The 15,637-nt window shown below is 50.7% G+C and overlaps 2 protein-coding genes across 9 annotated transcripts; one reads left to right on the top strand and one right to left on the bottom strand.

Moving 5' to 3' along the window:
• The first annotated feature begins 127 nt into the window (after nucleotides 1-127).
• Fic (FIC domain protein adenylyltransferase) lies at nucleotides 128-2,333 on the top strand. The gene is made up of 3 exons (XM_003707352.3): nucleotides 128-496; nucleotides 567-1,452; nucleotides 1,521-2,333. Exons 1-3 carry the CDS (start codon nucleotides 292-294, stop codon nucleotides 1,885-1,887), a joined length of 1,458 nt encoding a protein of 485 aa, XP_003707400.1. The 5' UTR covers nucleotides 128-291; the 3' UTR covers nucleotides 1,888-2,333.
• Nucleotides 2,334-2,754: 421 nt separating this feature from the next.
• On the bottom strand, nucleotides 2,755-15,545 carry Klp10A (kinesin-like protein 10A). Of its 8 annotated transcripts, none has more exons than XM_076536110.1 (13): nucleotides 14,768-15,543; nucleotides 12,348-12,442; nucleotides 12,173-12,280; nucleotides 11,470-11,619; nucleotides 10,958-10,988; nucleotides 9,815-10,262; nucleotides 9,165-9,738; nucleotides 8,856-9,105; nucleotides 8,629-8,783; nucleotides 8,349-8,555; nucleotides 8,104-8,278; nucleotides 5,875-5,967; nucleotides 2,755-5,096 (listed from the first exon to the last, which is right to left on the bottom strand). In XM_076536110.1, exons 1-13 carry the CDS (start codon nucleotides 14,832-14,834, stop codon nucleotides 4,945-4,947), a joined length of 2,505 nt encoding a protein of 834 aa, XP_076392225.1. In that variant the 5' UTR covers nucleotides 14,835-15,543; the 3' UTR covers nucleotides 2,755-4,944. The 8 variants fall into 8 exon arrangements, with proteins under 8 accessions (XP_076392225.1, XP_076392226.1, XP_012150033.1 ...); XM_076536108.1 differs by lacking the exons at nucleotides 2,755-5,096; nucleotides 5,875-5,967 and adding an exon at nucleotides 5,991-7,442 and having other exon boundaries at nucleotides 14,768-14,880; nucleotides 14,959-15,545; XM_076536111.1 differs by lacking the exon at nucleotides 5,875-5,967.
• Nucleotides 15,546-15,637: the final 92 nt, after the last annotated feature.

The raw sequence follows: 15,637 nt of genomic DNA, 5'->3' as shown, positions 1-15,637 counted from the left end.
CGTGTCCGTAGAGGCGATTTAAAGGGACGAACACCGGAGGTGTCGGCTAAAGAGTGTCGCCTCTTGTTGTGTCTTACTTTCTGACCGAAGTGAACGGGATCGTAGTTGGACCAATCGGCGAGAACCACATGGTCGAGCTATACGGAACTGTCGGATCGCGGGTCGAGCTGGGTCGACACGACGTTGACGCGTCGTTTACGTCAGTTTACGTTTAGACGTAGATCGAAGCGATTAGTGGATACGCGGGAGCATGACGCGATTGATCAATCGAAGGAAACTGTTCGCGAAAACATGCTGGCGTCGCGCGGAAACTTGGTTTACGGATTCGACGGAAAATCCGTGTACGTGAACGGGACGAAGCGTCGAGAAAATGCCAGCGACGTTATGACGGCGAATCGTATCGTCGCGTTTCTAGTGTTCGCGTCCGGTGTCGCGGTTGCAGTCATCGGCACCCTGTTGTCTCAATACATTCGCGGTTCTTTCAAGGGTTTTCCAGGTAGGACGATGTCGCGAGTCGTCTCCTAACCTCTAACGACAAACCGTAAGCTCTTCTTTTCCTCTTTCAGATTACGACTATCGCCATGTATTCGTCCCGTTGCCCTCGGAAGGTACGTTGGACGTGTACGACGAAGCGGATACCTTGGACGTGGCGTTGCCGACGTGGTCTCAGTTGGATCGACTGGAAGCCCGAGACAGCGCGAGGACCACCGCCGAGGCGTTAACGTCGTTGCACTTGGCGCTCGAGATGAAATTATCGGGAAAGCGAAAGAAGGCGGTCAAATTGTTTCGACACGCGGTCGCTTTGGCTCCTCGCCATCCGGATATCTTGAATCATTACGGAGAATTTCTCGAGCACACGCAGAACGACGTGATCAAAGCGAACGAATATTATGTACGGGCGTTGAGTTACCAACCGAATCACGAGGGAGCTCTGATAAACAGTCAGAGGACGGCTCGCGTCGTCGAAGAATTGGATAGGCGGATGCTCAGGCGCATAGACGAGAAGAGGAACGCGTTGTCCGCTATACCGGATAACAACGCTGCTTTGATTCGCGCCAAAAAGGAGGCTTACTTTCAACACATTTACCACACGGTTGGTATCGAGGGAAACACGATGAATCTCGCGCAAACCAGAGCCATAGTCGAAACTCGTACCGCGGTCGCTGGCAAGAGCATCGACGAGCACAACGAGATTCTCGGGTTGGACGCTGCGATGAAATACATCAACGCCACCCTGGTCAATCGAGTTGGCTCCATTTCCATCAAGGACATACTCGATATACACACGCGCGTTCTGGGACACGTGGATCCCGTCCAAGGCGGTCAATTTCGACGCACCCAAGTGTACGTCGGTGGTCACGTGCCTCCCGGTCCCGGTGACATACATTACCTGATGGAGGAATTCGCGATGTGGTTGAACAGCGAAAGGGCTATTCGAATGCATCCGGTCAGGTAAGCGAGAAACCGTCGCGAAGAATGGTCGCGGGATCCTTCTTCTCATTCTGCTTCGTCGTTTTCAGGTACGCGGCTTTGGCGCATTACAAGCTGGTGCACATACATCCGTTCTCCGACGGTAACGGCAGGACGTCTCGCTTGTTAATGAACATGATCCTCATGCAGGCCGGCTATCCGCCGGTTATCATTCACAAACAACACCGGCACACCTACTACGAGAACCTCCAGATCGCTAACGCGGGAGATGTCCGACCGTTCGTCAGATTCATCGCCGAGTGTACGGAGCAAACGTTGGATCTGTTCTTATGGGCTACCAGCGAATTCTCCAGACAAGTGCCGGCTCTCGGTCAAGATACCCTGTTCACGGAACGACAGGACACCATCGTTTTGGAGGAGGACGGCAGCGGTCAGGATGATTTCGATAACGACTGACGTCCGTTACGGTGATTCGTAGCGAAATGTCGCGCGACACCCTGTTAGTATTTTTTCGACCAAAGATTTTTTTCGCGCCGACTAGATTCGTCTGCGTAAATACGTTTTGTTTCGCGTGTAATTCATCGATCAGATAGCGTCTCGCTACCAATATGCTTCCGTTCGTTTCACTTTTCGTTCCGGTCTACTCTGTTATATACAATTCGCGTTAGGATAAAACGCGCGGACATTTACGAAATCCAATCGAAGACTGTGATCTAACGTAAGAACCTATGTAAGAGGGAGTATATTTATCGGGAGGGGGGATTTTTAATCGTCGGTACATCGATCTTGTCGCAAAAGATATCGCGCGCGTAAACAAATTTTACTTGCTGGCCAAGTAATTTGTCGTACACGAAAGAACGTAAATACGTATACGGTTTTTAATAAACACGTTATTTTGGAAATCATCGTTCTCTTGTATTTTCTTCTTCCACCGTCTATATCGATACAAAGTTGCGCAAAAGTATCTGTGATTGGTACGCGAAACGGACCTGCCATTTTTCGTATTTCGTATCGATTACCGCATCTTCTCTTTTACTATTTATTAGGCAACAGAGGATAGAATCTCTTTATCTCCGACTTACTCGTTTTTCCGCAGGAAGCGTAAAATTCAGGAACGACCGTGCTTCGCCTTGTCCCCTTCGCGTAACCGTTATCTCGCAACGAAATAATAACCGCGTTGGCATCTTTGAACGTCGAATCGACGCGCTCTCCGCGTGGATTAGAAGGCTAGCTGTAGGAGGCTCTCGGCTTCCGACTCTCGTTACCCGACCCGTGAGCTCGCGCGATGTTGCAAATAATGGCAAGATAAAAGAAACAAGATCATTAAACGCACGACTTCTACGAAACTTTAATTTTTTTTCTTTTACTTCTAATAAAACATTATCGATGCCTCGTCGGATAAAATAACGATACAGAAATGGTTCGCGCCGACCGTTTGAGCGCGATCGATTAAAATACGTATCACGAGTGAACAGAATGCTTTGCGACGCTTATGCTAGGTGTGCAAATTTTTTTTCTCCTCTTTATACGCGATACAACCATGTGGCTTTTATCTATATAAATACATTTCTATAAAAATCGAATTTTGTCAACGAAATAAGTCGACGATCCGTCGTTTTATCTCTAATTTTCTCCACGCTCGTTCTCGCCGTCCAGCGTATCCTTTTTCGGCCTCCTTCTGCCGAGACGTCGCTCGTCTTCGCTACCGCGGTACGATTTTCTCGCGTCCTACGAAAAACTTCGTTCTCTGTTCGACGGCGGAACGCGAATCTTCGAATCACTCGTAAAATGCGTTTCTCCCTTTCTTTTTTTTCGTATAACACTGTTCGTTCGATATCGCACCTTCGTAAAAGTAATGAAAAAAGAAAACAAAAATGAAATCAAACGACAGAAAAAGAAAAATCGTTGCTATATCGATAACAAATCCACGAGGAAAAAAAATAAAAGTACAAGAGCGTAAAAAAAATATCTAAAGCGATTGGAAATAATAGAATCTAAAAAAAAAAAAAGGGAAAGAAGAAGAATGTCGTAACGTTTCTTCTTCTTCGGCCGACTATGACTATACCATCGAAATCGGATGCAATTTGGTTGATGAAGGACACACCGGGAACGTATAAAATAATAATGGCGCTCTACGAAGATCTCGTTCGGCGATGGATCCGTGAATATCGTTTTCTTTTCGTCCGACCTAAGATATCCGAAATTCCAGCGGCGATTTTCTCCGTCGAGCGTAACCGGGTCCTCCCGGATTAGGAACGTTGAGAACGTCGATCGCAAAGTGCCGGTCAATTTTCTTCGATCCAATGACACGAATAATCGATTCCGCGATAAAAGGAAATAAATAAAAACACGCGTGTCGGAAGGCTGCGATTAAACGGCGAGTCTAACCGCGATAAGTGTCCAGCGAATCGATCGCTTTTCGAATTACATAGATACGCGCGTAACGAGTGTTTATCGTTAGATTTTATTCGTAACTTTTGGAGGGAAGGAGCGATCTTCGCGCTTCGTACATTTACGCGTTCGTTTAAAACTCGTGTCACTGGTATAGCGAACGGAAAAGCGTTTTTTAACCTATTCTTAACGTCTGCGTTTCGAAAACGTTCGAAAGGTAATACCTTTGTATCGCATACTTTCCCTTCTTTTTCTACATATTATACGCGAACGTACGCGCGCACATGAAGAGACAGTTTGCGCCATTTACCGTGTACATACGTTTACCCCGCGTTCACCTACGAATCTATATTTGTCTTCCAAGCCTGCGAGCCGTGATACGCGGTAAGAAGATGAAAAGAAAAACGTACGCGGGTAAGGCAAACGGTTCGCGCTTTTATCTGTTCGGCCGGGCGAACGCCTTGGCTCGGTTTCGAAGCGCGAACCGTTTACGATATTTCGCAGCGATTCGAGACGAGAGGCACCGCGCGAGAGAGTAACGCGCCTCGGATCGAGTCTCGAGACGCGCATCCACGGCAAGATTAACGCGACGCCATCGCAAAAGAACGGGAAGTCTGGATTAACGATAACGGGGTAAATCAGGCGAAAGGGAGAACGAACAGAAAAAAGAGAAGGCGATACTCGGTTCGCGAACGAATGGACGGTGATCGCGCGACACCCGTTCTCGTGGACTTACGCTCTCGGTTACCTTTACCTCTCCGCGTAGGAACCTGTTCGTGTTCGAGCGATTTCGGGCGGATCGGTGAGAAGGGCAAAAACGGAGGAGCAGACTCGAAAATTTACGTTCTCGAAACGGAACCTAGCGGCGAGCAACGATACCCGAATATTACGGTGGACGCGTAGCGATCGAGTAATCGATCGGTCGGTAATTTGGTCGTATTGCTCGTCGTCGCTCCGCTGCTCTCCCTTCTCGCTCGCTCGTCTCCTCCTCCTTTCCGCCCACTTATCTGATCTTTTTAAACTGGTACGCTCTATCTCTTTATCTCTCTTTCTCTCCCTCTCTCGCAACCTTGATGTTCTGCGCTTCTGTTTCTCGCTTTCGTAAAAAGGATATTATCTGACTTAATTATATCGCGAATTACGGGTTCGCGTCATCTTCTGGCTGATCTGCTCCTCTTGCAACAGCTGACCACGAAACTGACTGACCTGATCGATCGCGGCGTTCAAGGTGTCGCGTTGTTGCACGAGTAGTTGTTCCCACTTTTGGGCATACGCTGTAACAAACAATAAATTTGTCAGTAGTCGTCTCGCTGTTGCCAGCCTCGTATCGCGACGCCGGTGAGCGAAAAAAAATGAGTCTGACAGTGAATGCGTGAACTTGAAGCGAGTCGGAATGAATCGGCATCGTCGACGATCGAACGCGCGTCGTATTCGATTTGATCGACGAACCATCGGGCTCCGCTGTGTTTCGTTTCGAAACAGTTCGCGATTCGAGCGTGGAACGATCACGGACGATCCTGAAACGACGAGACGCGTCGACCGCTTGATCGGGTCGTTGCGTCACAAGCTATAGTTGGCGTACGAGGGAACGATATCGTTAGATCGAAAATCCATAAAAATAATATATATTTATTAACAGTTCAATTCGTGTACATTAACAGAAAGAAAATGACGCGCTAAAACGTTCTCGTCGACGAGGAGAGCGAGAGAGAATTTGCGCGCGGATGAATGGTGATTCGTTCGAAGCGCTTATTCGAGAGAATGGGGGAGGGTTTTAGTTTCGTTCGCGATGTCATTTTTTCTTTTCGTGAAACGTCAAATATAAAAGCGTGATCGGCGTTTTTGCATTTTCTTGCTTGAGCGATAGTTTAAAAACATGTCGGTTAAAAGCGTTACGCGTTTCAAGGATTTCATTAGCGTAGATGCGGATGCGTTTTAATGGCACGACCCGTTCGACGATCGTAAACCGTGAACGAGCAATTAACATCACTGGTGGATATTAAGGGTGGTAAGCAGCTTTTTTACGTGATTGCGAATCGAATGATTTCGTACCGTCGGAAAATTGTTTTCTCTCTATCAGACGTCTACGTAACGAGAACCTCCTCGGGTAGGGCGACTCAAACTTTGCTCTTTTCCGTCTCAAATCTGCAAGGGTTTGTGACATTACGTTCAAATGTGTCGTTGTTGTGTTCTTTGTTGTTGTTGTTGTTGTTGCTGTCGTAGGCGGTAGTAGTAGTTGTTGTTGGTCAGACCGCATCCTTTTACAGCTGCTACAAAGCAATGAGTTTCGCGCGAGAGGCGCGCACCACGATAACGCGAAAACCTTGTTTCTTGTTCCTTTATGCGTACGTTCCTCCGTGTATCGTCACGGCACTCGCTTCTCTTCGTAGGGACATTTCGATAACAGGGAATTCCGAATTCGACTTTTCGATCGAAGATTTTCCACACGCTCCGGTCGTGGATCGGATCGTTATCGTCGCTAACGACAAAAGAGATTTCTACGAGGATCGATCGCGGCCGATCGACGCTGACATGGAATGTACGCGATACAGCTAGGGTTTAATCCTTAAAATAACGGCCGATCGATTCTTCGAACTCGACGAATCACGCGCGAATCGTTGAGAGTAAACCGATCTATCGTCCTTGGGTCGGACTTTGTACGTAAACGAAAAAGGCGACGTACAGGGTGGGCAAGAACGAAAAAAGGAGGAGGTTTCTAACGATCAGGAGCAATAAATCGCAAAGTCCGAAAGAAGATGATCGGTCAACCGATGATGGGCAGTGTTTGGGAAAATACGAGCCATCGGAAAGGGTTTCGCAAGGAATTTCGGTATCGTCGACGATTCGTCGATCGTTTTCGAGTTCCGAGCATCGGAAAGTCGCGAGATCGTTTGGTCGATCGCGCGTCGCGTCGCGTTCGTCTTTACAAAGATTCGCGAAGCCTAACCCTCGACGATCGTTACGTTTCGCGTTCTCGTTACTTTCGCTGCTCTCCTCGTCCACGTTTAGATCGTCATAGAGAATCAATTTGCTTTTCTTCGTAGCCTTTTGTTCGTCGAAAGCTTCGTAGTTGTAATTGTAATTCGGATCGGGCATCGTATCGAGGAACGAACGAAACGATCGGACGTCTTTCGGTCCGTCGCCGATGGTACGATACTTTTTCACGCGATCGTTAAACGTGCCCGACCAATGGTACTTTTGCGCTTTCTTTTTCCCAACGATGGACCATTTGAATCGTGGCACGGAATTAGGCACGGTCCGATTTGCGTTGAAACGATTCCTCGCTGAAACGCGCTCGACGCTCGATGCTCTTTCGTTTCGACGGTCAACGGTGAACGACTCGCGATCGGAATCGTGGCTCGAGCTAGCGTCGCTTTCGCGTTCCACCATCTCGTCCTTCCAAGGAGACGCGAACGAAGCTTTACTGGTCACGTGGACGGTCTCCTTTACGACGGGCCACGCGTCATCGTCCGATGCAATCTCGACATCGTCCTTCCTCGCCGCGGCTATAGCACTCAACGTACTCGAGCTCGTCGTAGTAGTCGTCGTCCTCGTCCCGGCGTCCTCTCCCTTCCGTTTAAACGGCTCGCTTGCGTATGCCTTATCTTTACCGCGCGAATCTGTTGCAAAATTTCATACACACAATGATGCACGCTTCCTACCCTAACCCGCCCCCTTCTTGCTATTCGGTTCGCCGTCGTATCATCGAGTTCCGTCTTTCGTTCGCGAGTTACGATCGTCGCGCGCGCTTTGCAACGAACAAGAGGCAGAGAGCGAAAGTATCGCGTCCGACACGCGAGAGAATTAGAATCGCGACGCCATTCGATCGGAGCAACCGTTGCGAAATCGGAGAGTAGAAGAAGAAGAAAAAGAAAAAGAGGTAGAGAGAAGAAAAGAAGAGGTAGAAATCGCTTGCACGCGTCGAAGAAAGAAACTAAACGGTTACGTGGCATGCATGCGAATAGAGGGGTAAAAGTTTCGTGCCGGATCTAGTCGAAAGTTACGAGATTCTCGAAGCGGGAACGAAACAAGGAAACAAGAAGCACACGTTTCTCCGTAGGTGCGCGTTCGCGCATACGCTAAGCGGAAAGAGTCGCTTGCCAACAAACGATGTATACGTACATGCGCGCGTATACGCGTTCGTGCACGAGATACCTCGAAAGGGACGCGCGATCCCGAAAACCGTAAGTTCTCCGAACGCGATGCGGAGAATTCGCGGTTTTAAAATCGTACGATCTTTCGGGGACACCGCGTACACGCGTATACGTCCGTCCGCCTTACCTTCTTGGTCGTAATCTACTTCGTGCGTCGCGCTGAACACGCTGTGCGCGTCGTTCAGGAATCTGGTCGTATTATCCATGACCATCTTGTGCGTGTCCAGAACTTCTTCTTCCAACATTTGCAACGCGGATACTGCCTCGTGGAAAGTGTAAAGATCTTGCGAAATCTCACCCTCCTAGCGTGAAACGGACAACTAGGTAAATCGTGTAAAATGGAAGAGAAAGGGAAAGCAACGTAGAACTTACGTTCAACGATCGAAGTTGCGCCAAATCGCTGTCCGACAAAACGCTGTTGTTCGATTGCTCTTCGATCTTTAACCCTCGGTCGTCGTCCGTCGGCGAAACCTTCGCTTCCGTTGGATCGGTCGCGGCTAATTCCTTCACTCGATCCGCGTATCTCAGAGTGTTGAGCGAGTGCTCGCACGAACTCATTCCCGGACTAATCATCGCGATCTGTAAACACGGTAACGTTCTTTTCATCCGCGTTGCATAACGCGACCAGTGGAACCTAACGACGATAGATTACCATGCATGTTTTCGATTTTTCACCGATGAAACTGTCCCTCAGCACTTGAGTCAACTTGCTCGCCCTGAAAGGTAGATGAGTTCCCTTTCGACTCAACGCGCGAATGCATTCCTTTAAAGCTAACAGCGATTTGTTGATTTCGGCTCCTTCCATCCCTGCGAACAGCGAACAAACACGTTTACGAGACGGATACGACCCGGAATAGGCGGAAATCGCGCAAAACTCACGAGTTTGTCTATTGGCGGACGACGTGTCCGCTCCCCTCTCGTTGCCCGCGAGATCGATCAGAGAGAATTTTCCGTGGACCTTGTGCGTTCCCGGGGTTCGGGCTATAATCTGAAATACCGCGTGCGATCGCGAAGAATTGGAATTCGCGCTCGTTTGCCCGCTCGTTCTGGCACTGTTTCCGTGTTGTATCAGCTTCAGTACTTCGTCGCAAGTTTCGACCACCTTCTCCGTTAATCCGACTATTTGCACCTACAACGACGACACCGATTACGATGACGAACCAGCTAGAACGAGCGCGCGAGACGTACCTGCTGTTTACCGTCTTCCAATACTCTCAGCTTCTCCTTGTCCGCCAGAAGATCGAACACCTTACCGGAGTATATTTCGAAGAAGCTGGCAGAGATGATCAAATTCAACGGGCGATACTTGGCCAACTTGAGACACTTGAACACGTCTTTGGCGACCATCGCGTATATACCCTTCTTGCAGTCTTGCGTTTTCCCGTTGAAATCTCCGCCCATCGTGTGCGTTTTGCCGCTGCCGGTCTGACCGTACGCGAAACACGTGGCCATTCCGCCTTCGAAGATGGTCTGGACCAAAGGTTTCGCGGTGTATTTGTAGACGATTTCGTTGTTACAGGTCTCGTCGAACGCGTAATCGAATCGAAATATTTGGTTCTCCAAGTATTTGGTTAAATCGACTTTCGCCTTTGGCTCGTGAACAATCATCTGATCCTTGCTTGGCACGCTGATTACGTCGACTTCCTTTCGCGCTACCTCCTTCTTGTTCAGCGGACGTTTTCTAACGCATACGGTGATCTGGTGGTCTTCCACGGCGTCCGTTTCTCGAAGGGGTCTAAACTCGATGCTGTTTTGGTATTCTCTGGAGCACGGAAAAAGAACGACGAGTAAGTCGACGTTCGAACGATCGATTCGAAGACGAAACGATGGATACCTACCTTATCATAGCGAGAAATTCCCAATTTGGATTTCCTGGATCCAAATTCATGAGAGCCTCTTTCTCCTCCTTCAGTTCCGCTTGCCTCTGTCTCCTCTCCTCTCTGTTCTTCTTCAACCTTTCCACTTCCTTGACGACGTTCGATCGTCTACTTCGGCCATTCTCGACTTGGGCCTGTTGCTGCTGCGTTTGCTGCTGTTGTTGCTGCTGCTGTTGTTGTTGCTGCTGCTGCTGCGACTGCAGCTGCTGCTGTTGTTTCTGCTTAATCGAGGTTGTTACGGTCACGTTGTAGGGGCCCGTCTGCGCGGTGGGCGTCGGAGGTATGTTCTCGAGTTCTCGACGGCTGGTTAGTCCTGTCACGGAATCACCGTGTCCGTTGACGGTGGTAGCCGGCGGTATTATGTTGGTGGGGCGGCCCGTTTGCCGCGACAATTGCCGGTTGGAACCCGCTGCAAACGACACGCGTCAATCGGGAGATTTCCGACGTTTCTTTAAGCTCTAGCGACGATAACGTGGGAGAACGAAGAGCCGATTTCGATACGATTCGCGTGGTTACCGTGTACGATCTGCTCGGAGAATGGTCGAAGGTTCGGGTGTTGCGTCGCGTTTCCGTGGTCGACATCGTTTATCTTGTTTTTCCTTCCGAAACAGTGGCTAAACGGATCGAACCTCATGGTTCGAGAAACTCGCACGGGCTCACCGGTTCTTGTCCGATCGATTTCGAGCAAGGCGAAAGCGCGAGACGGATAACGGACAGCGGAAACAAACAAGGTTGGCACGCGGAAAAAACCGTGGCGAGTATGCGCGCGACGCGGGTCAGAGCGTCGTACTAGGAAAATGCATCGTCCGTCGAGGTCCTTGCCCTTGTGCCATCGCGTACGACGGCGCATGGCGCAGGAGCGTCGACGACGCGACGGTCAGCGTCGGTCAGCTTGCACGCTAGCACGCCGTGTTCCAACGACGTACGAACGATATCCGCGCACACCTTCGCCTCTTGGAAAATCGATTTATTCCACGTTCGCGTACGTGGCCGCGAAACGTCCCACGCGAATCGTAGTCGATTACCGGTACACGTTTCTTTTGTCCGACCAAGTTACACGGCAGAGGCGTAGGAACGCGGCATTTTATCTCGAATACGACGTACCTTTTACCGGGATCGATGGCTTTGTCGAATGCTGCAAAAAGAAACAGAGAAAACGTATTTTAACGATCGTTCGAAAGAACAATGCAGGAAAAGAAAACGAATATACGACGTGAATCACGATACACGAGTTGCGAATACCGCGCGACAGTGCGAAAAAAATAAAGCAAATGAAACGTTCCGTTCGTCGTCCGCGAAATTCGAAACAACGTTGTTCCGAACAAAATAAAAGGATCTTTGCGGAAAACAGAAAAACGAAAAGCGGCAATGGCGTGACGCGTGATGGACACGAAAGCAGAGAACTGCGTCGCTAAAACGACGACGACGACGACGATGAGCGTGCAACGAGGGCCAAAAGGACGACGAATAGATCTCGGAACGGACGAACAAGGTTTCGCGACACAAGTGGACGATCCGAGCGCGATCGATGGATGGAACGTGGTGAAGTGGCAGGAAATAGCTAGGAGTCGGAAAACAGGAAGGGAGAGGAAGAAAGATACAGGATCGAGGTTTACCGAAAGAGCAGAAACGACTCGTACAGGAAGCGTTGCGGATGCAAGGCCGTTTCTTGCGGCGTGACCGGTGTGCCCGCCGTGTCGTCCAAGGGAGCCCTCCTCTTGGTTCTCCGACTCGTCCACCCCCTCGTCCTCTTCGCCCGACGAGTCCTACGTTTCCGTTCGTTTGCGCGCGCGAGCGCCCTAACGCGAAGGGACTCGCGAGATCGCTCGAACCGTCGGGATCGGTTCGGCAGCGAAAAGCGATTCGAGGGGTTCCGCGTTAACGAGGGGATCGACGAGCGAGTAGCGTCGGTCGTCGGATATCGCGACGACGAGAAGAAGATGCGAAGAGACGTATCGGGATTCGATCGGTATCGGACGGGAGCCCGAGGTCGGTCGTCGAGGATCCATGGTCGAGAGCCAAGTCCGAGATAACGAGCAGCGTCCATGAAGGAAAAAAGATGCGATCGTGTTAGTAACGGGAACGATGAAGCGACTTTGGTCGTCGATGCTCGATCGATATTAACTTTCGAAGACCGAGCGGATGACAGGATCACGCGACGACGATTTATCGCATCGGTGTACGATACGGTGGTGATCAGCGAGCGAAGCTTTTTACCTAGGTCGCGAATATTCGTGTCGCGTTCGGTCGGAGCAACGGTGAGTGTCGTTGCTCCGATTATGCGTTTTCGTTCCTTTCGAGCGCCGCGACGATACGTACCCTTGCTCTAGAGGAAATTAGAACGTGGTTGTTCATCGGAGCTGGTGGTCCCATCGTTTTCTGATTCGTCAGGTCCGGGTTCAGGGCAAGAATCGCGTCGATCTCCACCTGGAAGCCAAAAGGGAAACGGTTACTCGCGCGATCCTTCGATTCGCGCGATTCTCAAAGATCTTACCTCTTTTCCTTTGGTCTCTCCTCTCTCGAACCATTCTACGGTGACTGTGCGTTGTTCCCAGTTAACGCCGGAAACCACCGCAGAGTGGACGCGACCTGAAAGAAACGCCACGCGTTATCCCACCAACCTTCGCATTATTCCGCGTCGATCTTGCTCGAAGACGATTAACGATTTCTCCTTTTTCGCTGCAAGAATAATACCGACGTTCCTCCTTTTCTCCTATATGATCGGAATTCTAGAGGAGTATAATTCTAATGCTTAATTGCAAGACCGCAGTTAGGGTAGAACGACGGCTGGAAATGATTTTCGAGTACTTTCTGACGCTTCGTTCGCGGGTAATTATAACTTATTGAATATTACTCTTCGAGATTTGAAAAACCACTTTACTCGACGCGCTACGAAGAGAAGTTCTCACGTCGCTGTTCAAGGGGGCAACGTATACGGAGAAAGAAAAGGCACGTAGACGGTACGATAACTGCAGGGATGTCTAGCATAAATTGACCTTTGATCGAATCGCGTGGGATAGAGCGACAAGCAGGGCACGGATCGAAAAGTTAACGCGTTCGGCGCCGCTGCGTCCAGCTGCCATTTAAACGAGTTCGAAAAGTTTTGTGTCGAAAACGGATCGTCCGTCGGAGACGTCGAGTTGCGACGCACATGGTCCGTTGGCGACCGCGAACGAGGAATCGCAAAGAAACGTGTTTGCGGATGACGTAAGAGCGAATAAAAGGTAAGGTTTGGCGAGGTAAGAATCTCGCGACGAGCCTCCTTATAAGGACGCAGCGCCCACGTGCGAGTCCCTGCACGTCGCGTCGCGATCGCGTGCCACGCTCGGCTTTCGATTTCGGGCAAGGTCTTTCGTCGACGCGCGACGACCGTCGGACAAAATCGGAAGAATCGAAATTCGGTAAAGCGCTTGTGGTCGTCGGCGAGGTTCGAAGAAGTCGCGACGCGGCGCGTGTCGGCCACTTGTTGCGTTCCGTGGCCGAGCGACCGAAACGCGTCACGACGCACTCCGTTCCGATCGAAACGATCTCGTCATCGATTTCCTCTCGCGAACCGGATCGACCTCGCGACGCAACGAGAGCGAGCGCGGAGTTCGTCGATGACGATGTCACGGTAATTGGGAGAAGATGCGGGGTATCGAGGATAATCGGATTCCGTTCGGTAATCGGCCTACGTCGTGGAACGCGCGGAGCAACGTCGACAAGGGACGCTCGAACATCCGTACTCGCGGTACGCCTATTTATATGGCCGGCTGCAGCAGGCTATAAATATTATTAGCGCGTTCGAGATCGGGTTAGCGATCCGCTTTCTTCCCGCGAGCATGCAGCCGCTTTTCCAACGACGCACCGACCGACTGGCCCGCGGTCGACGCGTTTCGCATTTTGCGTTTTTCCCGATCGATCGCAACCTCGAAGCGGGATTACGAGCCCCGGTGCGGCGCGGTGCGGCATCCACCTCTGACCGGTTGTCGGCTAGTTCTCGTGGCCTTTCCTTTCTCGGCGACTGCTCTGAGTCACGAGTTTCAACGAGAATTCGCGGTCGTTCGCTGAAAACGACGATCGTCGTTGGCGGGGTTCTTTCCGATTCGAAAACGTGTACGCCGTATACGCTTTACTTCGAATATCGGACGACGAAAAGATCACGTTTCGCGCGTAACATTTGGAGCGCGTAAGAGGAACGAGATTAATGATTCGAAGACGATGGTTGCAACGACGGCGACGGCGTGATTTTCTTCCTATTTCGGTTGCACGCGTTACGAATAAAGTTTAGTAGGTGAAAGGATATCCGTTGCTCCGTCGACGCGTTCGACGGTACCGAATTTTTCAGGAAACGATACGTAAACCGAAAAAAGAAAGAAAGAAGGAAAATGGCGTGAACACGTTCGCGGTCGAAGCGCAAGGGCGAGTACTCTTAAACGGGCGCTGCAGGTGTACACGAACCGTCACTGGTCGACGATTATCGCGTTTATCGCTATGCTCCCCAACTCCGATAGTCACCAATATCGAGAATCGTGAACGTGCGCGTAATTTGCGGAGAGATCGATCGGTGGATCGACCGGTCGCTTTGTTCGAGTACGAAAAACGTTTTGAAAACGCGAATAATCGCTGGTCGCGTCGAGGTTAGGTTGTCTCGGTTCGCGAACGCGTTTCACGACAGGTAAGAGCGATCTGTCGCGATGAAAAGGAAAACGGGGCGACTTCGGGAGTACGCGATTCGTAAAAAAATTCGAGGAAGAAGGTGACCAGATGGTCGAAGCGATACCGAACGACGACGTACACGCCGTATCGTCGTGGTCGTTCTCGATCGACGTCGATCGTTGCTGGCACCGAGCCACCTTCCGAGAAGAAACCTTCGACCGATCGACCGTTGAAAAACGCCTAAAAATACGTTGGCTCGATCATCGCGTTACTCACCGTCCGTCCTCTTGATATTTATGCTGTAGCCGGTCTCGATGTTGCATGTGCCGTGGTCCATGGTCATTTAGTCGCGTTTTCGCGCCGTAGCCAGCACCGTGAAGCAGCCGGTTCTTCACCGGGTCGACCGACAACGATATCGTGATTAACGCGACGAAAATTGAACGATTCGAACGAGAAGCCTTACTCACGGGAGGGCCCGCGTTCGCGAGACTTCGGAATCCGACCGTTGACAGTTACAAGCAGCGTCCGCGTTCAAAATCACGCGGCGGTGCGTTCGTTTTCCCCGCCGTGGTACTTTTCCCTTCCCGTCACCGTTCTGTCTCCGTCGCTGCCGCTGTCGCTGCTCTATTTTCTTTGTACGCCTTCTCCTCGTTCCCGTTCTCGTGCTATCGCCGTTTCTCCTCCTTCTTCTCGATATCGGGATCGTCGTCGTCGACGTCGTCGTCGCGGCCGTCGTTGTCGCAGTCGCGAGTCGCAGTCGCAGTCTCGCCGTCGTTACTCGCCGCCTCTGGTCGTTGTATATTTTCGCGTCAGGGACGTCACCGATCGTCCAAGGCACGCCCGTTTCGCGAATTCTCCTTAAAACGATACGTCGCCTGCCCTGCGCGACAACGCGCTCTCTTTCCGCGGATTTAAACGCACGCCAAAACGATAACGCTACGACTCGAACTTTTGCATCCGGAGATTCGTCCAATTTCACGAACGAGACGTTTCCGGGATTTTGTGCCGGGATACTGCCAGTGTCCGTTATTGACAACGGAAAGACTGCGAGCGCCAACTTTCGGTCGACCGCGATCGCCGCGACATCTCTCTTTCGTCGCGTTCTGCGTCCCGGGAGACTGCATCGTCCTGGCATCTATCGGTCGT

Source organism: Megachile rotundata, chromosome 10, assembly GCF_050947335.1.
Source record: "Megachile rotundata isolate GNS110a chromosome 10, iyMegRotu1, whole genome shotgun sequence".
Taxonomy (NCBI): Eukaryota; Metazoa; Arthropoda; class Insecta; order Hymenoptera; family Megachilidae; genus Megachile; species Megachile rotundata.
Note: the sequence above shows the minus strand (reverse complement) of the source record. Positions and strands in the feature narration are given on the sequence as shown.

What these genes read in the sequence shown, in the direction of transcription:
- Fic (XM_003707352.3), top strand. Translation starts at nt 292, where the DNA reads ATGCTGGCGTCGCGCGGAAACTTGGTTTACGGATTCGACGGAAAATCC. An exon ending in TTCTTTCAAGGGTTTTCCAG is followed by an intron (nt 497 to 566) that starts GTAGGACGATGT and finishes TTCCTCTTTCAG; the next exon opens with ATTACGACTATCGCCATGTA. An exon ending in ATTCGAATGCATCCGGTCAG is followed by an intron (nt 1,453 to 1,520) that starts GTAAGCGAGAAA and finishes CGTCGTTTTCAG; the next exon opens with GTACGCGGCTTTGGCGCATT.
- Klp10A (XM_076536107.1), bottom strand. Translation starts at nt 14,834, where the DNA reads ATGACCATGGACCACGGCACATGCAACATCGAGACCGGCTACAGCATA. An exon ending in AAATATCAAGAGGACGGACG is followed by an intron (nt 12,443 to 14,767) that starts GTGAGTAACGCG and finishes CGTTTCTTTCAG; the next exon opens with GTCGCGTCCACTCTGCGGTG. An exon ending in CGCAACTTCGATCGTTGAAC is followed by an intron (nt 8,279 to 8,348) that starts GTAAGTTCTACG and finishes GTTTCACGCTAG; the next exon opens with GAGGGTGAGATTTCGCAAGA.